This window comes from Taudactylus pleione, unplaced genomic scaffold (assembly GCF_031769625.1).
Source record: "Taudactylus pleione unplaced genomic scaffold, aTauple2 ptg000184l, whole genome shotgun sequence".
In the NCBI taxonomy this organism is placed as follows: domain Eukaryota; kingdom Metazoa; phylum Chordata; class Amphibia; order Anura; family Myobatrachidae; genus Taudactylus; species Taudactylus pleione.
Window position 1 is genome coordinate 1009755 of NW_028284586.1, and position 22688 is coordinate 1032442.

A 22688-nucleotide genomic window follows, 5' to 3' on the forward strand; every position below is an offset into this window, starting at 1 on the left:
AGTCCAATGATGAATAGAACAGGGACTCTCTTGATACCATTGGCTGAGATAACCAGTGTTAAAATGTAAAAATCTAGTATAAAACCTTTGTCAATAAAATATGGCACAAACCACTTATAGGCCAATGTTGTTATTGCATGGTTTTACTTTACCAGTATAGACGTGTACAGATGCGGGTACAGGGAGTGGCACTTTGGCACTTGCCCCTCCGCTGGGTCATGTCCTCCCCCAACCCATGGACATTCTCTACACTACTCACCTGGGCAGTCAGATGAGTCCAGGTGAGTACTGTATGTCCAGGAGGGAGGAGGGAGTGGGGCAGTCCATGATCCAGCAGAGGGGCAAGTGCCAAAGCATCACCCCTTGTGTCTCTTCTACACACGCCTATGAGCACCAGCATCCACATAGGCACGTCAAGTGCTTTCACTACCTGCTGTATAATAATTAAAATAAATAGTACCCTGTTTGTTACTATTAGGAAGCAATGCTTCTATGGAAAAATAAAACATTAATAGTGCCCCTTTATATAAAAGAATGCTTACCACAAAAAACATTTGTTAATGCCCACCTACTTACTACACAAGCTGACCAGACAATCAGGAACAGTCTCTAATCCATGATGGAACAGTGTAAGACACTGCTCCTGTTTGGCTTCCTGGCTATTAAGTAGGCAGACTTACCTGAGATGAACTTATTTTGCATCTGGTGCTCTTTTTGAGTGGTCCTAAGCCCCCAGAGGAAACACAATCAAACATGGGGAGAACATAATAACGCCACAGATAAGGGCACTAATAGCATGAATACAAAGCTAAGGACATGTCACTAAACATCATGTATTGCTTTGTTACAGAATAGTATCGCCAACTGAAAAGCTTATGGAAATATTAGTTGTTGCATTTTTGTTGCATCTGTTTAATTTAAGCATTTACTTTTTGTCTGTACCTGTCTTTGATTATGAAATATTTTATAGGATCATGAGGGTCTCCTGACGGTGTTGCATAGCAGTTCTTCATCACCACGGCATATCGTGACACATCTCCTCCTTGATAAAAAACACCAACGTATAGAAAAGATGCAGTTGACAGCACAACTTCAGGTCCTTCATATGGGATCGTAAAGCTGCTGTCTATATAAAGAGACATGAATGCCTTAAATTGTCCAGTTCCTCCAATGCTGATGTTTATGGAACTATAAAAATATTAAGAGACATATTTCTGTTACAAAATATTAAAGAAATGCATTTTTGCATTACAATTTTAGGAATATTATCAGTGCCAAAATCACCAAAGGACTTCTGGCCAAGATGATCATATTTATGGAAAGTGGGTTTTTGAAATGTTCCCAAGATAATATATATATTACTAGCCTATACCAAGAAGAATGCACAAGGGAAATAGTGACTTGAAGAAAGGAGATGTGGCACTTAAGTTACCTCAATATTGGATTTACAGCTGTATTCAAACTGATCAGCATGTCAAGTGGATATGTACAATACATGTCTACATTTATTTTATGATGTCTTGTGATTGTTCCAACAGAGTTAAAAGCAATATGTAGATGGTTTTCATATGTTGCATGCGTTTCATTTACCTGCAGAAAAATCCAATTTAGCATATTGTATAAGAAAACTGTCAATGAGGCTTATTAAGCAGTGTGAAGAAATGTCCATGATTGGTTATACATTAAACAAAGACATTGCAACTAAACATATTATGGTTATTATACTTCAACAAAGATTCAGAGAACAATAATAATAAAATACAGACCCTGCAAATCAACCTTACTGGAACTGCTTCTGCTGCGTATGCGTTGACTAGCTGCAGCCACACCCCCTGATTGGTGTCTGCCGATTCCCCCTGATCCCTATAGATTGCAAGCTTGTGAGCAGGGTCTTCCTACCTATATATTTGTCTGTTATTACTCAGTTTTGTTCTATTAATGTTTCCAATTGTAAAGCACAATGGAATATGCTGCACTATATAAGAAACTGTTAATAAATAAATAAATAATAAAAAAAAAAATATATATATATATATATACATACATACACACACACATACACACACAGTATATTATAGACATGATAGAGGTGAGTGGGCCTCTAGGAACTGGTTCTGGCACTGATCACCGCCCTGCGGTGATCAGCGCCATTTGCTTGTCGAAACCTGTCCAGTGCTGTGCTGTTTGTCCAGGGGTGTGCTGTGCTGTCCGTCCAGTGGTGTGTTGTGCTATCCATCCAGGGGTGTGCTGTGCTGTCCATCCATGGGTGTGCTGTGCTGTGCTGTCCATCCAGGGGTGTGCTTTCCATCCAGGCATGTGCTTTCCATCCAGGGGTGTGCTGTCCATACAGTTTGCTGTTAATCCAGAGGTGTGCTTTGCTGTCCATCCAGGGGTGTGCAGTCGATCTAGTGTGCTGTCCATTCAGGGTTGTGTTGTCCATCCAATGGTGCCCGCCAGGCAAAGATGCCAGAGGCTCTGTCATGTTGATGTCTGCCAGGTGAAGACACTGAAGCCCTGGCGGGTTGGTGCCTGCCAGACGAAGATGCCAAAGCCCTGGGGTGGTGGCAGCCATGTAATAGAGCTTAAAGACCTCCATCCCCCAGCTGAAGAAGCTGAAGCCCTGGAGGGTTGGTGTCCACAAGGTGAAGACTACAAAAGCCCTGGTGGTTTGGTGCATGACATGCAAAGAAGCTGAAGCCCTGGCGAGTTGGTGCCCACCAGGTGAAGACGCCAAAACCCTGTGGTGGCGTAGGCCACATAAAAGAGCTTAAAGGCCACCATCCCCCAGTTGATGATGCCGAAGCCCTGGCAGGTTGGTGCCCACCAGGTGAAGATGCCAGAAGCCCAGGCAAGTTGGACCCCACCAAGCAAAGACACCGAAGCCCTGGCAGGGTGGTGCCCACCAGGGCAGATGGGTAAAGACAGATTGGTGTGGATGAGAGAATACAGAATAGCACAAATGGCAGAATACACAACAGTAGGGAGTGGGCAAAACAAATTGTGGGGGAAGACCGAGTGGTGTGGGTGGGGGGAAACAGAGTGGTGCAAAAGGATAAAGAGTGGCAAAGATGAGGCCAAGACAGAGTGGCATAGCTGGGAGGAAGGTAGTTGTGCAGATGTAAGTAAACAGATTGTCATATGTGCAAGAAAGGATGGCGCGGATGGGGAAAGACAGATTGGAGTACAGACTAGCACAGTTGGAAGACCACACAGCAGTAGGGATTGGGGAAGAAAGAGCAGCATGGAGGTATATAGGGGAAGAAAGTGTACATGCCTAGACAGAGTATAATAGTTTTAGCAATTAGGGAGCTGAATGTATATTCTAAATTAGATAGATATATGGAGTAAGAAGGATGTTGCAACCCAGTGGAATTGTTGTTGTGAATGAATGGGAAGATTGTTGGAAATGAGTGGGATGTGTGTGCCACATAACTGCTCAAATCTCAGTTGCATAGACTGTATGTGTGTATTCCAATGAGCACACAATTCTGTGAATTAGCAGCTCCACCATTTTGTGATTGACAGCAATCTCACTCTGTGAGAGTGCTGCATCTGTAGTTAACCACAGAGTGTGATGGCATATCATATCTGTATTGCGCAAGGAACACATCAATTAAGCTGTCAGCATTAATGATCAGAATTTCATTGCTTTTTTTAAGTTTGAGTGTCAGAAATTCAGTAGGTTTTGTGAAATTAAGATCATGTCTAAGAAGCCTTAATGGGACATGTGAAACCTGTAAGGTTTTTTGTCTATGGAATATATATATGATTGTAGTTAATATGCCATAATTTGGGATGCTGGCAATCAAAATCCAGATGCCTAAATCCCAAATTACTGCCAGAAGACTGACATCGGAATCCCAACATGGTTTGAGATCCCGATGCTTAAATCCCGACAGTTGGCAAGCCAACTGTTGGTATAGTGGGAAAGTATTCTTTTACGCTAGGGGGAATGGTTAGGTTTAGGCACCATGGGGGGTTAGGGATAGGCTCCGGGGGGGAGGTTAGGGTTAGGCTGCGGAAAGGGGGGTTAGGTTTAGGCATCATGGGGAAGGTTAGGGTACAGGAAAGAAGGGTTAGGGGTTGAAGTAAATAGGGTTAGTGTACTTTCAAAGCCCCTGTCAGCATGCTGACGATCGGGATGCATCCCAACTGCCAGAATGATGCATCACACTATCTATATATATATATATATATATATATATATATATCTATATATATATATATATATATATATTTCACATGTCCCATTAAGGCTGCTTAGACATGATCTGAAAAGTCACAAACCTATTGATTTTCTGCCACTCAAACTCCAAAAAGCAATGAAATTACAATGCCTTAATGAACGTGTTCCTTGCGCAATATATGGTATGCCATCACACCCTCTGGTTAACTGCAGATTCAGCACTCTCACAGAATGAGATTGCTGTCACTCACAAATTGGTGGAGCTGCTAATTCACAGAATTGTGTGCTCATTGGAATACACACATGCAGCTTTTGGCTTTTGCTGTGGAACTACAGTTCCCAGCAAGCCTTCCCCGCATGCTGGTACTTGGAGAACCACAAGTACCAGCATGTGGGGCATTACGAGCGTGCTGGTAGCTGTAGTTCCATAACAAAAGCAATATTAAAAAACACACACCGTAGAAAGTATAATTTTATTAAAACATACATGCACACACACATGTACTCACACTATCTCACATACTCACCTAGTATCCCTGAAGCCAATCTGTCCTCTTCTCCAGTAGTTAATCCAAAGGTGTACCTGTAATAACAATTCCATACTCACCTCCTCCTATGCGTAGATCTGTCCTCTTCGTTCCAAAGTATGCAAATCCTGGGTCTTGGCAAAATAAAAAAAACTAATTACTCAGGTCCCAACGGACATTAGTAGTGTCACACACAGGGGTAGGGGGTCCAGGGAGACACACACACACAGGGGTATGGGGTCCAGGGCGACACACACACAGGGGTAGGGGGTCCAGGGTGACACACACACACAGGGGTAGGGGATCCAGGGCGACACACACACACAGGGGTAGGGGTTCAGGGTGACACACACACACAGGGGTAGGGGTCCAGGGTGACACACACACACTGGGGTAGGGGGTCCAGGGTGACACACACACACAGGGGTAGGGGGTCCAGGGCGACACACACACACAGGGGTAGGGGGTCCAGGGCAACACACACACACAGGGGTAGGGGGTCCAGGGCAACACACACACACAGGGGTAGGGGGTCCAGGGTGAGACACACACACACTGGGGTAGGGGCTCCAGGGTGAGACACACACACTGGGGTAGGGGGTCCAGGGTGAGACACACACACACACTGGGGTAGGGGGTCCAGGGTGACACACACACACTGGGGTAGGGGGTCCAGGGCGACACACACACACACAGGGGTAGGGGTCCAGGGTGACACACACACACACAGGGGTAGGGGTCCAGGGTGACACACACACACACACTTGGGTAGGGGGTCCAGGGTGACACACACACACACACACAGGGGTAGGGGGTCCAGGGTGAGACACACACACACTGGGGTAGGGGGTCCAGGGTGACACACACACTGGAGTAGGGGGTCCAGAGTGACACACACACTGGGGTAGGGGGTCCAGGGTGACACACACACTGGGGTAGGGGGTCCAGGGTGACACACACACTGGGGTAGGGGGTCCAGGGTGACACACACACTGGGGTAGGGGGTCCAGGGTGTCACATACACAGGGGTAGGGGGTTACAGGGTGTCACACACACAGGGGTAGGGGGTCCAGCGTGACACACATACAGTGGTAAGGGGTCCAGGGTGACACACACACAGGGGTAGGGGGTCCATGGTGTCACATACACAGTGATACGGGATACAGGGTGTCACACACACAGGGATACGGGATACAGGGTGTCACACACACACACAGGAGTAGGGGGTACAGGGTGTCACACGCACAGGGATAGGGGGATACAGGGTGTCACACACACAGGGATAGGGCATACAGGGCTTCCCAGGCACTCACCGCTATGTGCTCCAATCCACCTCGGGGTGCAGGGTGTCGGTGAGGGAGGCCCGCGGACCCAAGTACAGGCCCCCCCCCGGCTCTCCTCAGCACTGGAGCTGGACCTGCCTCCAGGGCCAGATTAACAATGGGGCGGATGGAGCAACAGCTCCTGGCCTGCACATAAAAATAGGCCCATGACAACATGATGTTGACTGGCCATCTGCTCTCCACATGGTCAGCCATAAATCACAAGTAGTAAAATTGTATTTCTATTTACCTCACAAAATGAAGCATTTTTTTTCTTTTATATATTTAGGGAGACATTGGGGGGAGAGTATAGAGGTGTACACGTCCACATGGCACTGGACACACCCACATAGCACAGGTCACACCTCCTCTGCCTCTCATAATAGGCCCTTGGTCATTTTCAGCTCCAGGCCCATGTGGCCCTCAATCCGGCCCTGCCTGCCTCCTCTGTTGGGGTTTGGGCTCCTCTGTCGGGTTTGGGGAGGCCGGCTGCGGCGGGATCCAGGCCGGACACGGAGCTCACCGAGCGGCTACGCAGACCCATGGAGCTGCCCTGCTGGTAATGTCCGAAGTGTGAGGTCGGGGGCACGGCTGAGTCATCAGAGGAGTCCTCTGTCCTCAGAACACCCCAGGGAACTGTGCCTGGGATGTGGAGGCCGAGCTTTGCTTCCCCCATAGGAGGGTGGCTGCTGGGCGGGAGCAGGGGCAGACGCAGGATTATCAGGGGGATGTTATATATATATATATACATACACACACACACACATTGCATATACACACAAGCATTCGTACATGCACACACATAGCTTACATACACATGCATGCATACATACACAAAAGCATACTGACTCACAGCAAACACACACATAAGCATACTTACAGCATACACATACATGCGCACACACACATAAGTATACTTACATACAGCATATATAATTACACACAGCCACAAGCCTCCTTGCCCCCCCTTCCCGCACCACCGCACATTCACATTGCACACTAATTGCTGCTAGATATAAGGTACAGCAGGAGACAGCTGAAGTCGCTTGCGTGTGTCACCCGGCCAGCAACCCATGGGAACTGCTGCACTGCCTGTGTTGAGCTAGCTGCGTTCCCCCTAGACTCCTCCAGCCTCTCTCAGTGATAGTGTGGCAATGAAGCCGGAGCCCGCGGCCGCGTTACTGCGCTCCTCCGACAGTAAAAAATGACTGTCAGCTGTGATGAGTAATCAGCGTGCGCTAGTGGGGAGGGTGCCAGCGCTGCTAGGGGGAGGGTGGCTCAGATCTCCAGCATCACCCGCTCTCTCCCCTGATACAGGGTCCTCTGTAGTCAGTACTCCGGGGTCACTCAGCAGGGGGTGCTGGGCTCCTGTGGCCCCTGGTTGGGTGCGGTGGGGGCCCTTCTCTCAGCTCTCCTGGCCCATCAGACCTGGCCCTGTGTAGCCCTGGAGTCTCCGCTGTCATCACTGGGCAGCCATGTTTGCGCTCCCAATGAAGCCACAGTACATACACCCCCCTGCTTGAGGCTCCTACTGCGGCTGCGCAACAAGTTGAAAACTCCTATCTCCACAATGGCGCATTCTTGACGTAATAGTTTTAAAACTGTAACTTTCTAATTTACCAGAACCCCAAAAGCACGTACCCTGGCACAATAGTTACCTAATAAAACAAACCCAAAGTCTAAATTCCACCCCTACCCTGAGTTTTGCCTTCCCAAAAATCCCCCATAGACTACTGCAGAAATGGGTCCTAATTGACAATGTCAGAAAAATGTGACAGTTGGAGATTTACATTACTGACGATGTAGTAAAGGCATCTGAAACGTTAATTTACAACACATTTGTTGGAGTGAATTTGTCTTTCAAATCCTTGGAGTGCCGCCAACAAGTGTACATATTGTAAGGAAGCTGCTTCCCCAGGAGGGCACCCAAGTGTGTGTGTGTGTGTATGTGTATATATATGTGTGTATGTGTATATATATTATATATATATATATATATATATTATACATATATATATATATATATATATATATATATATAGCAGTTCCAGTACTCGGCACTAAAACCTATCATCATACACTGTAAATATATAAGTCCAAGTCAAGGCGGCACTCACAGGTCAAATAACGAATGAAGGAACAAAATCCTTTTCAACATTTTGGTTTATTCAACCTTTGTCTATAATGAATGGCATAAGCAAGCAACATACCTTATATACCACGGTTCACCAGGTTGTACAACATATTTGTACTAGGGGTGAGCGGGTTCGGATTTCAGAAATCCGAACCCCCCCGAGCCCCCCCGATCCGAGGCTGATCCAAGTCAGGCTCGACTTTTCCCGCCTGACTCGGATCTGAAATCGAGGCAAAACGTCATCATCCCGCCATCCGAGTCTCGCGGGTTTTGGATCCTATATAAGGTACCCGCGTCGGCGCCATTTTCTCACTCGGCTGTGGACAGTGAAGAGGGAGGGTGGGAGTTAGGGCTGGCTGGGCTGTGTAGTGTAGTGTAGTGCAGAGTAGTGTTGTGCTGTGCTGTGCTGCGCTGTGCTGCTGTTGTCCACTACTTCAAAGTCCATAGGGGCTGGCTGTGTTGTGCTGTGCTGCTGTTGTTAATAGGGGCTGTGTCCACTACTTCAAAGTCCATAGGGGCAGGCTGGACTGTGTTGTGCAGTCAGTTCTCCATAGGGGCTGTGTCCACTCCAAAGTCCTGTGCAGTGTCCCAGTCCTAAAGGGGTGCTGTAGTGTTGTCCAGGGGGTGCTCTGTCCATCAGTGGTGCTCCCCCCAAGTGCTAAAAAAATAATATTTTTTGTGTGTTTGTGAATTGTGTGCGCAGTAGCCGCACGTGCATCAACAAAGTAGTGCCAAGCGTGCGCCTGTGTCATAAGTAAAGGGCCGGCTGGCTTGACCGTTAAAGGGTGCTGTAACTTCCAAAGTACACTCCAAACCAAAAAAATATATATTTTCTGTGTTTGTGAATTGTGTGCGCAGTAGCCGCACATGCATCAACAAAGTAGTGCCAAGCGTGCGCCTGTGTCATAAGTAAAGGGCCGGCTGGCTTGACCGTTAAAGGGTGCTGTAACCCCCAAAGTACACTCCAGTCCAAACCAAAAAAAAATTATTTTATGTGTTTGTGAATTGTGTGCGCAGTAGCCGCACGTTCATCAACAAAGTAGTGCCAAGCATGCGCCTGTGTAATAAGTAAAGGGCTGGCTGGCTTGACCGTTAAAGGGTGCTATAACCCCCAAAGTACACTCCAGTCAAAACCAAAAAAAAAATTATTTTCTGTGTTTGTGAATTGTGTGCGCAGTAGCTGCACGTGCATCAACAAAGTAGTGCCAAGCGTGCGCCTGTGTCATAAGTAAAGGGCCGGCTGGCTTGACCGTTAAAGGGTGCTGTAACCCCCAAAGTACACTCCAGTCCAAACCAAAAAAAAAATTATTTTCTGTGTTTGTGACTTGTGTGCACTGTGGCTGCACGTGCATCAACAAAGGAGCAGCGCCAAGTGTGCGCCTGTGTCCCTTAAGTAAAGAGCCGGCTGGCTCATTTCTTAAAGGGTGGTGTAACCCACAAAGTGCACTACTCTCCAGCAAAAATAAAAAAATATTTTCTGTGTTTGTGTGCGCTTTAGCCGCACGTATATATCAATATAACATAAATGGAGGACCAAACTTTCTCCGATAAAAATAAAATAGGGAAACATCAAGAACCACTTCCTCCTAGTGCTATTGCTGCTTCTGCTGGGAGTTGTTCATCATCCCAGAGAGGAAGTAGGAACATCACTACTTTTACTAAACAATTGACCCTCCAACAGTCCCTAGCGATGAGGATGAAGTACGACAGCAGTCATCCTGAAGCAAAACGTATAACTGAGGCCTTGACTGCTATGTTGGTGTTAGACGTGCGTCCGGTATCCTTTATTAGTGCCGTGGGATTTAGACAATTGATGGAGGTAGTGTGTCCCCGGTTCCAAATCCCGTCTAGATTCCACCTGCATCCTCAAAGCAGCAGCGACAAGCGTGCGTCTGTCTGTTAAAGGGTGGTGACACCCTTAAAGTGTGCTACACAAACAATAAAAATATTGTTCTTTTTTTTCGGTCTTTGTGAAATGTGTGGGCTGTAGCCGCACCTGCATCCTTAAAGCAGCAGCGACAAGCGTGCGTCTGTCTGTTAAAGGGTGGTGACACCCTCAAAGTGTGCTACACAAACAATAAAAATATTCTTCTTTTTTTTTCTGTCTTTGTGAATTGTGTGGGCTGTAGCCGCTTGTCGCATCCTCAAAGCAGCAGCGATAAGCGTGCGTCTGTCTGTTAAAGGGTGGTGTAACTCTCAAAGTGCTCCAAAAAATAAAAAACTATTTTTTTTAATGTGTTTGTGACTTGTGTGCGATGTAGCCGCACTTGCATCCTCAAAGCAGCAGCGACAAGCGTGCGTCTGTCTGTTAAAGGGTGGTGACACCCTCAAAGTGTGCTCCACAAACAATAAAAATATTCTTCTTCTTTTTTCTGTCTTTGTGAATTGTGTGGGCTGTAGCCGCACTTGCATCCTCAAAGCAGCAGCGACAAGCGTGCGTCTGTCTGTTAAAGCATTACATCGGTGACAGCATCCAAGTAGGCATGTCAGACAGTCCATACCTGTACTGGCAGGAAAAAGAAGCAATTTGGAGGTCCCTGTACAAACTGGCTCTATTTTACCTGAGTTGCCCCCCCTCCAGTGTGTACTCCGAAAGAGTGTTTAGTGCAGCCGGGAACCTTGTCAGCGAAAGGCTTAGGAGGTTGCTTCCACAAAATGTGGAGAAGATGATGTTCATAAAATGAATTATCAACTCTTCCAGGGAGACCAGCCTCCAGAACGTACAGAGGGACCTGTGGTTCCAGCGGGGACGAATTAATACTCTGTGAGGATGAGGATGTACACACTGAAGAGGGTGAGGAGTCGGTGGATGAGGAGGATGAGGATGACATCTTGCCTCCGTAGAGCCAGTTTGTGCAGGGACAGATTAATTGCCAGCTTGTTTTGTGGGGGCCCAAACGAACCAATCATTTCAGCCACAGTTGTGTGGCAGACCCTGGCGCTGAAATGATTGGTTTGTTAAAGTGTGCATGTCCTGTTTATACAACATAAGGGTGGGTGGGAGGGCCCAAGGACAATTCCATCTTGCACCTCTTTTTTTTCTTTGCATTATGTACAGTTTGGGGCCTAGTTTTTCAAACTGCCATCCTGTCTGCCACTGCAGTTTCACGCCTAGATGGGTCACGTGTTTGTGCCGCCCACTCGTGCTGCTTAGCATAGTCATCCAGCTACCTCGGTGCAACCTTTTGGACATAAAAACACTATTGTGAGGTGTGAGGTGTTCAGAATAGAGTGGAAATGAGTAGAAATTAAGGTTATTGAGGTTAATAATAGCATAGGAGCAGAAAAACCTACAAATTCTGTGATTTTAGCTGTTATTATGCTTTTTTTAAAAAAAATACAGATCCAAAACACAAAATCCAGAACCCAAAACACGGAAGGGTGGTTTTGGCAAAACCATTCCAGATCCAAAACACGAAGAAACATCAAGATCCAAAACCAAAACACAAAACACGAAAAGTGGCCGGTGCACACCCCTAATTTGTACGATGATGTCTAAACGACCAGTGGGAGCGTGCATTGCTGGTCGTATAAGACATTTTTCTTAACGATTTTCAAATGATTTGCGAATGTTTATTGAACGAAACGATATTGTTCAATTTAATCGTCTAGTGGATGTGTGCCTTAAGAGTACTGCACTAAAGTTCAAACTCCAATAGACAATAAGCTCTAATGCTGGTTCTCTTCCATAAATGCAATATATATATATATATATATATATATATAATTTGTAATAATCCAGCACTCAATTAAATATGTGTTAACAACCACCTATGTGCCCTTGCTTCTGCTGATATATAAACAATGTCTCGCTGTTCTACCCGACCAGTGAGAAACACGGCACTACAGGATTTGTGCCGATATAAAAAAAATTTTTGGCTATGTCAATCATAAAAAAAATCAATCATACATCATAATCCTCTGTCTCTCACTGGTTGGGCAAAACAGTGAGACATTGTTTAAATAACACACACACGCACACATATATACATACACAATGTCGGCGACACTCCAGTCTAATAACAACACCAGGCAAGTATACCATAGATAGTATACATGCCTGGTGTTGTTATTACACTGGAGTGCCGCCGACATTGTGTTTATATTGGGGAAGTTGCTTACTTTCCATGGAGGGCACCCAGGGTTGCTGGATTTTTACATGGGAGTGCCACCCTGAATAACTATATATATTAAGTATATATATATATATATATATATTAGGGGTGTGCACCGGCCACTTTTCGTGTTTTGTGTTTTGGATCTGGATCTTTCTTCGTGTTTTGGATCTGAATTGGTTTTGCCAAAACCACCCTTCCGTGTTTTGGGTTCTGGGTTTTGTGTTTTGGATCTGTATTTTTTTTTAAAAAAGGATAAAAACAGCTAAAATCACAGAATTTGTGGGTTTTTCTGCTCCTATGCTATTATTAACCTCAATAACCTTAATTTACACTCATTTCCAGTCTATTCTGAACACCTCACACGTCACAATAGTGTTTTTATATCCAAAAGGTTGCACCGAGGTAGCTGGATGACTATGCTAAGAGATACGAGTGGGCGGCACAAACACGTGGTCCATCTAGGAGTGATACTGCAGTGGCAGACAGGATGGCAGTTTGAAAAACTAGGCCACAAACAGTACATAATGCAAAGAAAAAAAAGAGGTGCAAGATGGAATTGTCCTTGGGCCCTCCCACCCACCCTTATGTTGTATAAACAGGACATGCACACTTTAACAAACCAATCATTTCAGCGCCAGGGTCTGCCACACGACTGTGGCTGAAATGATTGGTTCGTTTGGGCCCCCACAAAACAAGCTGGCAATTAATCTGTCCCTGCACAAACTGGCTCTACGGAGGCAAGATGTCGTCCTCATCCTCCTCATCCACCGATTCCTCACCCTCTTCAGTGTTGTGTACATCCTCATCCTCACAGAGTATTAATTCGTCCCCGCTGGAATCCACAAACACAGGTCCCTCTGTACGTTCTGGAGGCTGGTCTCCCTGGAAGAGTTGATAATTCATTTTATGAACATCATCTTCTCCACATTTTGTGGAAGCAACCTCCTACGCCTTTTGCTGACAAGGTTCCCGGCTGCACTAAACACTCTTTCGGAGTACACACTGGAGGGGGGGCAACTCAGGTAAAATAGAGCCAGTTTGTACAGGGACCTCCAAATTGCTTCTTTTTCCTGCCAGTACAGGTATGGACTGTCTGACATGCCTACTTGGATGCTGTCACTGATGTAATCCTTTAACAGACAGACGCACGCTTGTCGCTGCTGCTTTAAGGATGCAGGTGCGGCTACAGCCCACACATTTCACAAAGACAGAAAAAAAAAGAAGAATATTTTTATTGTTTGTGGAGCACACTTTGAGGGTGTCACCACCCTTTAACAGACAGACGCACGCTTGTTGCTGCTGCTTTAAGGATGCAGGTGTGGCTACAGCCCACACATTTCACAAAGACAGAAAAAAAAAGAATTTTATTATTGTTTGTGGAGCGCACTTTGAGGGTTACACCACCCTTTAACAGACAGACGCACGCTTGTCGCTGCTGTTTTAAGGATGCAGGTGCGGCGACAGCCCACACATTTCACAAAGACAGAAAAAAAATGAAGAATATTTTTATTGTTTGTGGAGCACACTTTGAGGGTGTCACCACCCTTTAACAGACAGATGCACGCTTGTCGCTGCTGCTTTAAGGATGCAGGTGTGGCTACAGCCCACACATTTCACAAAGACAGAAAAAAAAAAGAATTTTTTTATTGTTTGTGGAGCGCACTTTGAGGGTTACACCACCCTTTAACAGACAGATGCACGCTTGTCGCTGCTGCTTTGAGGACAGTATAATATGCAGTGACAGTAGACTTGTCAGAAATTGTTGGCACATACTTCAGTCCGGACCAGATGTCCAAACCGGCCCTTGACTTATGACACAGGCGCACGCTTGGCGCTGCTACTGTGTTGATGCACGTGCGGCTACATCGCACACAAGTCACAAACACATAAAAAAAGTTTTTTATTTTTTGGAGCACTTTGAGGGTTACACCACCCTTTAACAGACAGACGCACGCTTGTTGCTGCTGCTTTGAGGATGCAAGTGCGGCTACAGCCCACACAATTCACAAAGACAGAAAAAAAAAGAAGAATATTTTTATTGTTTGTGGAGCTCACTTTGAGGGTGTCACCACACTTTAACAGACAGACGCATGCTTGTCGCTGCTGCTTTAATGATGCAGGTGTGGCTACAGCCCACACATTTCACAAAGACAGAAAAAAAAAGAGCAATTTTTTTATTGTTTGTGTAGCACACTTTGAGGGTTACACCACCCTTTAACAGACAGACGCACGCTTGTCGCTGCTGTTTTAAGGATTCAGGTGCGGCTACAGCCCACACATTTCACAAAGACAGAAAAAAAAAGAAGAATATTTTTATTGTTTGTGGAGCACACTTTGAGGGTGTCACCACCCTTTAACAGACAGACGCACGCTTGTCGCTGCTGCTTTGAGGATGCAGGTGGAATCTAGACGGGATTTGGAACCGGGGACACACTACCTCCATCAATTGTCTAAATCCCACTGCACTAATGGCGGATACCGGAAGCACGTCTAACACCAACATAGGAGTCAAGGCCTCAGTTATACGTTTTGCTTCAGGATGACTGCTGTCATACTTCATCCTCATTGCTAGGGACTGTTGGAGGGTCAATTGTTTAGTAAAAGTAGTGGTGTTCCTACTTCCTCTCTGGGATGATGAACAACTCCCAGCAGCAGCAACAGCACTAGGAGGAAGTGGTTCTTGATCTTTCCCTATTTTATTTTTATCGGAGAAAGTTTGGTCATCCATTTATGTAATATTGATATATACGTGCGGCTAAGGCGCACACAAACACAGAAAATATTTTTTTATTTTTGCTGGAGAGTAGTGCACTTTGTGGGTTACACCACCCTTTAAGAAATGAGCCAGCCAGCTCTTTACTTATGGGACACAGGCGCACGCTTGGCGCTGCTCCATTGTTGATGCACGTGCAGCCACAGTACACACAATTCACAAACACAGAAAAAAAATATTTTTTTATTTGGTTTGGAGTGTACTTTGGGGGTTACAGCACCCTTTAATGGTCAAGCCAGCCGGCCCTTTCCTTATGACACAGGCGCATGCTTGGCACTACTTTGTTGATGCACGTGCTGCTACTGCGCACACAATTCACAAACACAGAAAATATTCTTTTATTTGGTTTGGACTGGAGTGTACTTTGGGGGTTACAGCACCCTTTAACAGTCAAGCCAGCCGGCCCTTTACTTATGACACAGGCGCACGCTTGGCACTACTTTGTTGATGCACGTGCGGCTACTGCGCACACAATTCACAAACACAGAAACAATATGTGGGTTTTTTTAGCACTTGGGGGGAGCACCCCTGATGGACAGAGCACCCCCTGGACAACACTACAGCACCCCTTTAGGACTGGGACACTGCACAGGACTTTGGAGTGGACACAGCCCCTATGGACAACTGACTGCACAACACAGTCCAGCCAGCCCCTATGGACTTTGAAGTATTGGACACAGCCCCTATTAACAACAGCAGCACAGCACAACACAGCCAGCCCCTATGGACTTTGAAGTAGTGGACACAGCCCCTATGGACAACAGCAGCACAGCGCAGCACAGCACAGCACAACACTACTCTGCACTACACTACACTACACAGCCCAGCCAGCCCTAATTCCCACCCTCCCTCTTCACTGTCCACAGCCGAGTGAGAAAATGGTGCCGATGCGGGTACCTTATATAGGATCCAAAACCCGCGAGACCCGGAAGGCGGGATGATGACGTTTTGCCTCAATTTCAGATCCGTGTCAGGCGGGAAAAGTCGAGTCTGACTCTGATTGGCCTCGGATCGGTGGGGTTCGGATTTCAGAAATCCGAACCCGCTCACCCCTAATATATATATATATATATATATATATATATATGTGTACACACACAAACATATATATACACACACACACACACACATATATATATGTAGTATACACACACACACATATATATATATATATAGTATATACACACATATATATATATTTTATCTTTGATGGTCAATTCTACATACAAAAACTCGGATGCACGATGGGTTCGTGTGGCGCACCGAGTTTTGCGAATGCATATATGTTTGAAGTAGAGAAAGACCTATTTTTTGCTATATCAGCCAGAGCCGAGAAAATCAAAGGCTGCACGAGGTACATAGATGATGTGTTCCTATTATGGGATGGTGAAGATAAGGACGTTAGGAGTATGATTAACAGTATCAATCAGTTGGAAGGTACTATTAAATTTACCTGTGAAACAAGTCATCAGTCTATACACTTTCTAGATGTCCTGATAAGTGTTAAGGATAACCTCTTGTGTACTTCTGTCAATCATAAGAACACAGATAGGAACACTCTACTGGAAGCAGGGAGTCATCACCCTGAACCTCTAAAAAGGAGGGCTTCCTTTCTCTCAATTTCTAAGAGCATTTCGTATTTGTAGTGATCCCAAAGAAGCTATATTGGAGACAGACTTCATATTTAAAAAGTTTATCAGCAGAGGGTATAATCCTAAAATGTTAAAATTGGCTAAAGACAGAGTGCTGGCTTTAAACAGGAATGACACATTAGTAGCATCCACCAAGAAAAATATGCGTGATAAAATGATATGGGTCAGTGATTACACGACGGTCAGTGGACATTTGAGTCAAGTTGCTAAGCAAACATGGCCATTGATCAATCAAGATCCTGACCTTCCTGTCCTAGAGAATAAAGGTTTATTACCGTGTTATAGAAGAAAACGGAATTTAAAAGATTTCCTTGTGCATAATGATGTCACTGGTAAAGATGCTCAAGTGCAGTCTCACTTTCTAACTAGGAAGCCGGGGAACTTTAGGTGTCTCGGATGCACTACTTGTTCCTATTTGGACATTGGTGACTCGTCCCAGATCTGGCAAGAAGTATAAGATTAGACACGCTTTGACATGTACTTCACGCTTTGTAATTTATTACATTAAGTCCCCTTGCAGACTTTTTTACGTAGGCAAAACTACTAGGATGTTTAAAGAGCGGATGGTGCTCCACCGCTCCTCCATAAGAATGGCCCTAGGGGGCAAAAATTCAGATCTGCCAGTACCGAGGCACTTTGTTCTATATCGCCATAATTTGGCATCATTGAAGTACAAGATGATCGAATGGATTGCCCCGAGATTAAGAGGAGGCGATCACGGCAGGGCTCTGCTGCACAAGGAAGCATTCTGGATTCATGAGCTCCAGACTGTGTCCCCTTTGGGGCTTAATGAGCAACTTGCATTAGCTTGTTGTCTTTAGATATTGCAACATAGTTCCGATTTGTTATAATTTTCTATATATGTTCTGAGATGCCTAGATGCTTTTTCCTTTTTTCTTGTTTTCTAGGATATATTTTCCCTCATCTATACTGTATTTTGTTGCCTAATGAGTTTAAACAGTGTTTCATAACCCCCGTTTATTGCATATTTGTGTACCCTGATTGTACAATGTAGCTTGTTGTAACTGTGTTGTTTACACAGGTCCGTTGTCTGCAGCCGGTGATGTGGTTTTGACTTGTTGTCATGGTGATGGGTGACGCACATGTTTCTGTGGGCCCCGCCCTTTGAGGCAGTCGTGATGCCGGCGCTTCAAGCGCATTGTGATGACGTCATCGCGCCTCTGATAGCGGTGGCACGAGCTTTGCACTGGGTGACTACTGGGTATAAAGGTAGGTGATTTTTATATGTATGGTGTTCCTGACGAAATGATTTATATCATGAAACTTTGAATCTGACACGGAGTTGTCTGCCTCGTTTTTTCTGCATAGACAAAGTCTCCTAGAGTGCCATCCTTTTTCTGTAGATGTATGTTACTAGTTTGTTGGAGGTGCACCCAGAGCATTTGCAGATTTTGGATAGGAGTGCCAGCCGTTTGCATCACAATATACATAGGCAAACGCAGGGGGGGTTTCCGTCTGCCTGGAAACCCCCCTCCCCAGCCCACACCATGACCACAATAGAAATAGTAAGGTAATTTTACTAGTGCTGCATGTTCTTCACAGTATCACAAATGAAATAATTAGCACCACCTGTGGATCTTTTAACACGTATCAGTCAGTAATAAATAACCTGTGCACCAACTAGGAGATCTGGAAAACATTCACTGTAAGGGATGTGCTGCTATAGAGCCCAATATGTACATATATGTCCGGGGCAGTGCTAGGTTCTTCTGCTGCTCCTCCAGACTCCCGGACTTGCTCCCATGCTCTGGAATGGAGCCCACATCTAAAATAAAAACATTCAGCTCAGGCAGGATGGCCCTACTGCCGCATCAAATGGCTTACTGTGATCGCTGGTCCTGTATATGCTGGAATTATGACACACAATATACTTTGTATGTAACATATTAAAGCTGGATAAGTGCTAATTCTACCCTCTTCATGGACTGGCCACACTCACTCTAAAATCAAGCATTTGGAAACCCCCCTCTAGAAATCCTGCGCTTGCCACTGATATATATATATATATATATATATATATATACACACACACACACATCTATATATATAAATATATACACACACACACACATATATATATATATATATATATATATATACACACACACACCTATATTAATATACACACCCATATACATTATATATATATATATATATACATACACACACACCTATATGCAGTAAATATATATATATATATATATATATATATATACACACATACATACATACATATATATATAGAAATATATATACACAAATACACACCTATATATATCTATATATATATACACACACACACACCTATATACATTATTTATATATTTATACACACCTATATAGCACTGCAAGGGGGCACCAGCACCTACCTCCAGGATGTTGCTGCTGTGATTCTCCAGGCAAGGACAGTGGGGCCTCTGTGACCTCTTGGGGGCGGGAGGGCACTCTTATGATCGCGGGGGTGCTGCACCTGCGGGGAGGGGGCTGTCATGATGGGGGGGAGCTGTTGTGATCGTTGGGGGGGACCCGCGGGTGGGGCTGTTGAGATTGCAGGGGGGGGTACTGGAGGGGCTGCTGTGATTGCGGGGGGGGCGCAGTTCTGATCGTGGGGGTGGTAACCCACAGGTAGGGCTGTTGTGATCACTGAGGGGGGGTTACTCGCAGGGGGGGGCGCAGTTGTGATTGCGGGGGGGTACCCGCTGGAGGGGGCACAGTTGTGATGGGAGGAGAACCCGTGGGGGGGCTGATGTAATCGCGGAGGTGATGGGGGGAGCACTGTGATGTGCAGCACCCAGGGAAGCTATAGCTCCACCTCCAGCCAAACATTTGCTGTCTAACGGGCACTAGAGCCCACCTGTCCCTCTGTCCATTACATTGCGGCCATTTTGGGAGGGATTTTTGGCCGAGCATCTCAGATGGCCAGTCCGGCCCTGCTGTGTAGGGCACTGCAGACAACGCTGTGCATGTGCAGCAGTGGTAGGAGCGGGCATCTGTTACAGTGCAGGGAGCGGTGGCAACAGAAGGAGCACGCATGGATGCTGATGGGCGGGACAGCTGCCAGGGAGGTTGGTGGTGCTGCTGCTGTATAACCCTGTGACAAACATCTGAGTGATAGCGTAATCTGCCACCTACTGCGGCTGCGCAACAAGTTGAAAAGTCATATCTCTACAATGGCGCATTCTTGAGGTAATAGTTTAAAAACTGTACCTTTCTAATTTACCTGAACCCCAAAAGCACGTACCCTGGCACAATAGCTACCTAATAAAACAAACCCCAAGTCTAAATTCCACCCCTAACTTGAGTTTTGCCTTCCCAAAAATCCCCCATAGACTACTGCACAAAAGGGTTCCTAATTGAGAGTATCAGAAAAATGTGACAGTTGGAGCTTTAGATTACTCCCAAATCCTAATTTTTTATGTTTTTGCCCTGAAATTTGGCAGGCAGCACCGAGTGACAGTTCTACCCAGCCATGCCAAATTTTAGATCCGTACCTCCTGTAGATTTTGAGGTGTAGCCCCCCTTAAACACCCTGCCCCCTTTCGGAATTCTCTATGGAGAAATCCGTTTTTTTAGATGCACGACTGTGCCCTTATAATATATATAGCATTGAAATTGTTAGAGGTTTAGAAAGGTGTAAAAATATATTCATTATAGAATATCACATACAGTTATTTGAAGTCCGCATGCTCCTGCTTGAAGTGGAGGCAATATGGAAAATGTGTCTGTGATGGGGTCATCCTGATATCCAAAACAGCTGCCGTCCTCTAAATTGATGCTACTGATATCAATGTTCAGACTTTTCAGCTGACATTTTTTAAATGAAACTTTAATTTCTTCGATCCCACAGATCAGCTCAGATCTCAAATCTTCAAAAGCTGAAACACATAAAGCCGACTACTGGTTGAGGATTTTTATAATTTGCAATATGTTACACTTATACTAATAACCACTAAATCTACAAATAAACACTCAGACCATCGGGCTTGCGACGAGACCCTGCGGTAGGGTCTCGGTGCCGCAAGCCCAGGGGTGCTTTTGGCTCTATCAGAGCCAAAAGCACTCCCACTGACATCACTAGTGATGTTACGTGAATGTATGTTACATTCACTGATAATCACACTGCTATAAATTTGTAGTCAGTTCAAAAAATATCTCTCGCTACTTGCTTGAACCTAGTCTCCCCTTATATTCTAACTTAGGGCCTAGGGGGAAAAATAGGTTAGTTTATACTTACCTCCCCCTCTGTTGGCCAGCCGCTGTCGGGATTTGAACCCCCAGCCAGGGGTCCAGCGGTAATTCATACCAATTCCTCACCTCATGCCCTTTCATAACACTTTACAGAACAGTCATTTTATAATTCTTAAATAAAGACTGACTATAGGATTGAGAGAATTTCATCCTTCTGCAATTGTACAATTTGATACAATATAGTAACTGTCGAGTCTCTCCTCTCATGATTTAAACAGCTCTGCCTGCTGCTTGAATTTATACAGTAACAGATTAGTTACAATAATTACATACAGCTTCCTGCTATATTGATGGGACACAATGATTACTACAGCCGTTCATTTTAATTTTCATTACTTTTCTATCATTTTACTTTGCTGATTTTATTAATAAACTTGTTTGTTTAAATGCATATCTATTAAAGGTTATGTTTTAACATTTCAGTATCTATAATAACATATTAGTGCATTCCATTACATGGACTACTTTTCTCTATTTAAGCCTGATGAGTTCTGACAGTTCCTTCTTGGAGAAGTGATGCACAATGATCCAGATGACAGAACAACAGGCTGAGACTGGAAATTAACAACAAAGGCCCTCATTCAGAGCCGTACGCTCTGAGCAGAGCGCACGCTCTGAATGAGGGCCGGGCTCCATTTTCATGGAGCGTCCTCCTGGACGCTCGTATAGCTGTGGGTCACCACCCACAGGCTATACGAGCGTGCATTGTGATGGCCGCGATGGTCGAGACCATCGCGACCATCGAATTTGCGAGCCGGAGCCTGCGGTTGAGTTTTTCAACCGCAAGCTCCGGAGTGATTTTGGCTCTATCAGAGCCAAAATCACTCCCACTGACATCACTAGTGATGTCAGTGGGCCGGCTTCTGACGGGAGGCGTTCCCGTGGGAACGCCCCCGTCAGGGAGGCACGCCCCCGGCACGCCCACCAAAGGGGGCGTGCTGTCAATCAACATTGACAGCACGCCCCCTTTGATCGGACACAACGAGCGAAGGACTTTCCTTCGCTCGTCGCGTCTGGCGCATGCGCACGACGGAGCTCCCTCCGTCGTGCGCATGCTCAGTCCATAACATCGACCCACTTGCGAGCGGACAGCCGCTCGCGAGTGGGTCTGAATCAGGCCCAAAGTACATTAGCATCAGGGGCTGGCTGGCAACTTTTAGCCTGGGGGGCAAATGCATGCAGGCGGCCCTGGCAGAGGAGTATCGTGTAGCCAGGGTGCCCGAAGAACGTGCGTGCTACGGCGCTGCCCCCCTTCAAGTGTTTCAGGGAGGAGGCGGGTCCATATGGGATTAATATAAGGTAAAAATAAAGATTAGGGGCAGCCCCCTGTCGTAGTGCCCATATGCAGTGCCCCCGTGTGCCACAGGAGATAACACCCTTATGCAGACCTCCAGTAGTGCCCCCAGTAGTGATCCCCCCCTATGCAGTGCTCCTTGTGCCCCCAGTAGTGGTCCCCCCTGTTCAGTGCCCCTTGTGCCCCCAGTAGTAAGCCCCTTATATAGTGCCCCCAATAGTGGTACCCCCTATGCAGTGCCCCCAGTAGCAGTACACCCCCCCATGCAGTGCCCCCAATAGTGGTAACCCTTATGCAATGTCCCTTAAATAGTGGCCCCAGTTGTAGTCTCCCCCCTATGCAGTACCCCCAGTATTGCCCTTTATATAGAGCGCCCAGCAGTGGTGCCTCGCAGTGCCTCCAGTAGTAGTCCC

At 45.8% G+C, this 22688-nt stretch overlaps 1 protein-coding gene across 1 annotated transcript in view; it reads right to left on the bottom strand.

Moving 5' to 3' along the window:
- LOC148519684 (pancreatic secretory granule membrane major glycoprotein GP2-like) overlaps positions 1-22688 on the bottom strand; it is a 287415-nt gene that overhangs the window by 43159 nt on the left and 221568 nt on the right. Inside the window, exons 6-8 of the mRNA XM_088476135.1 lie at positions 20400-20608; positions 1433-1590; positions 943-1188 (exon numbers count right to left, since the gene is read on the bottom strand). Coding sequence (XP_088332261.1) covers positions 943-1188; positions 1433-1590; positions 20400-20608 — 613 coding nt within the window. The remainder of the gene's footprint in view (positions 1-942; positions 1189-1432; positions 1591-20399; positions 20609-22688) is intronic.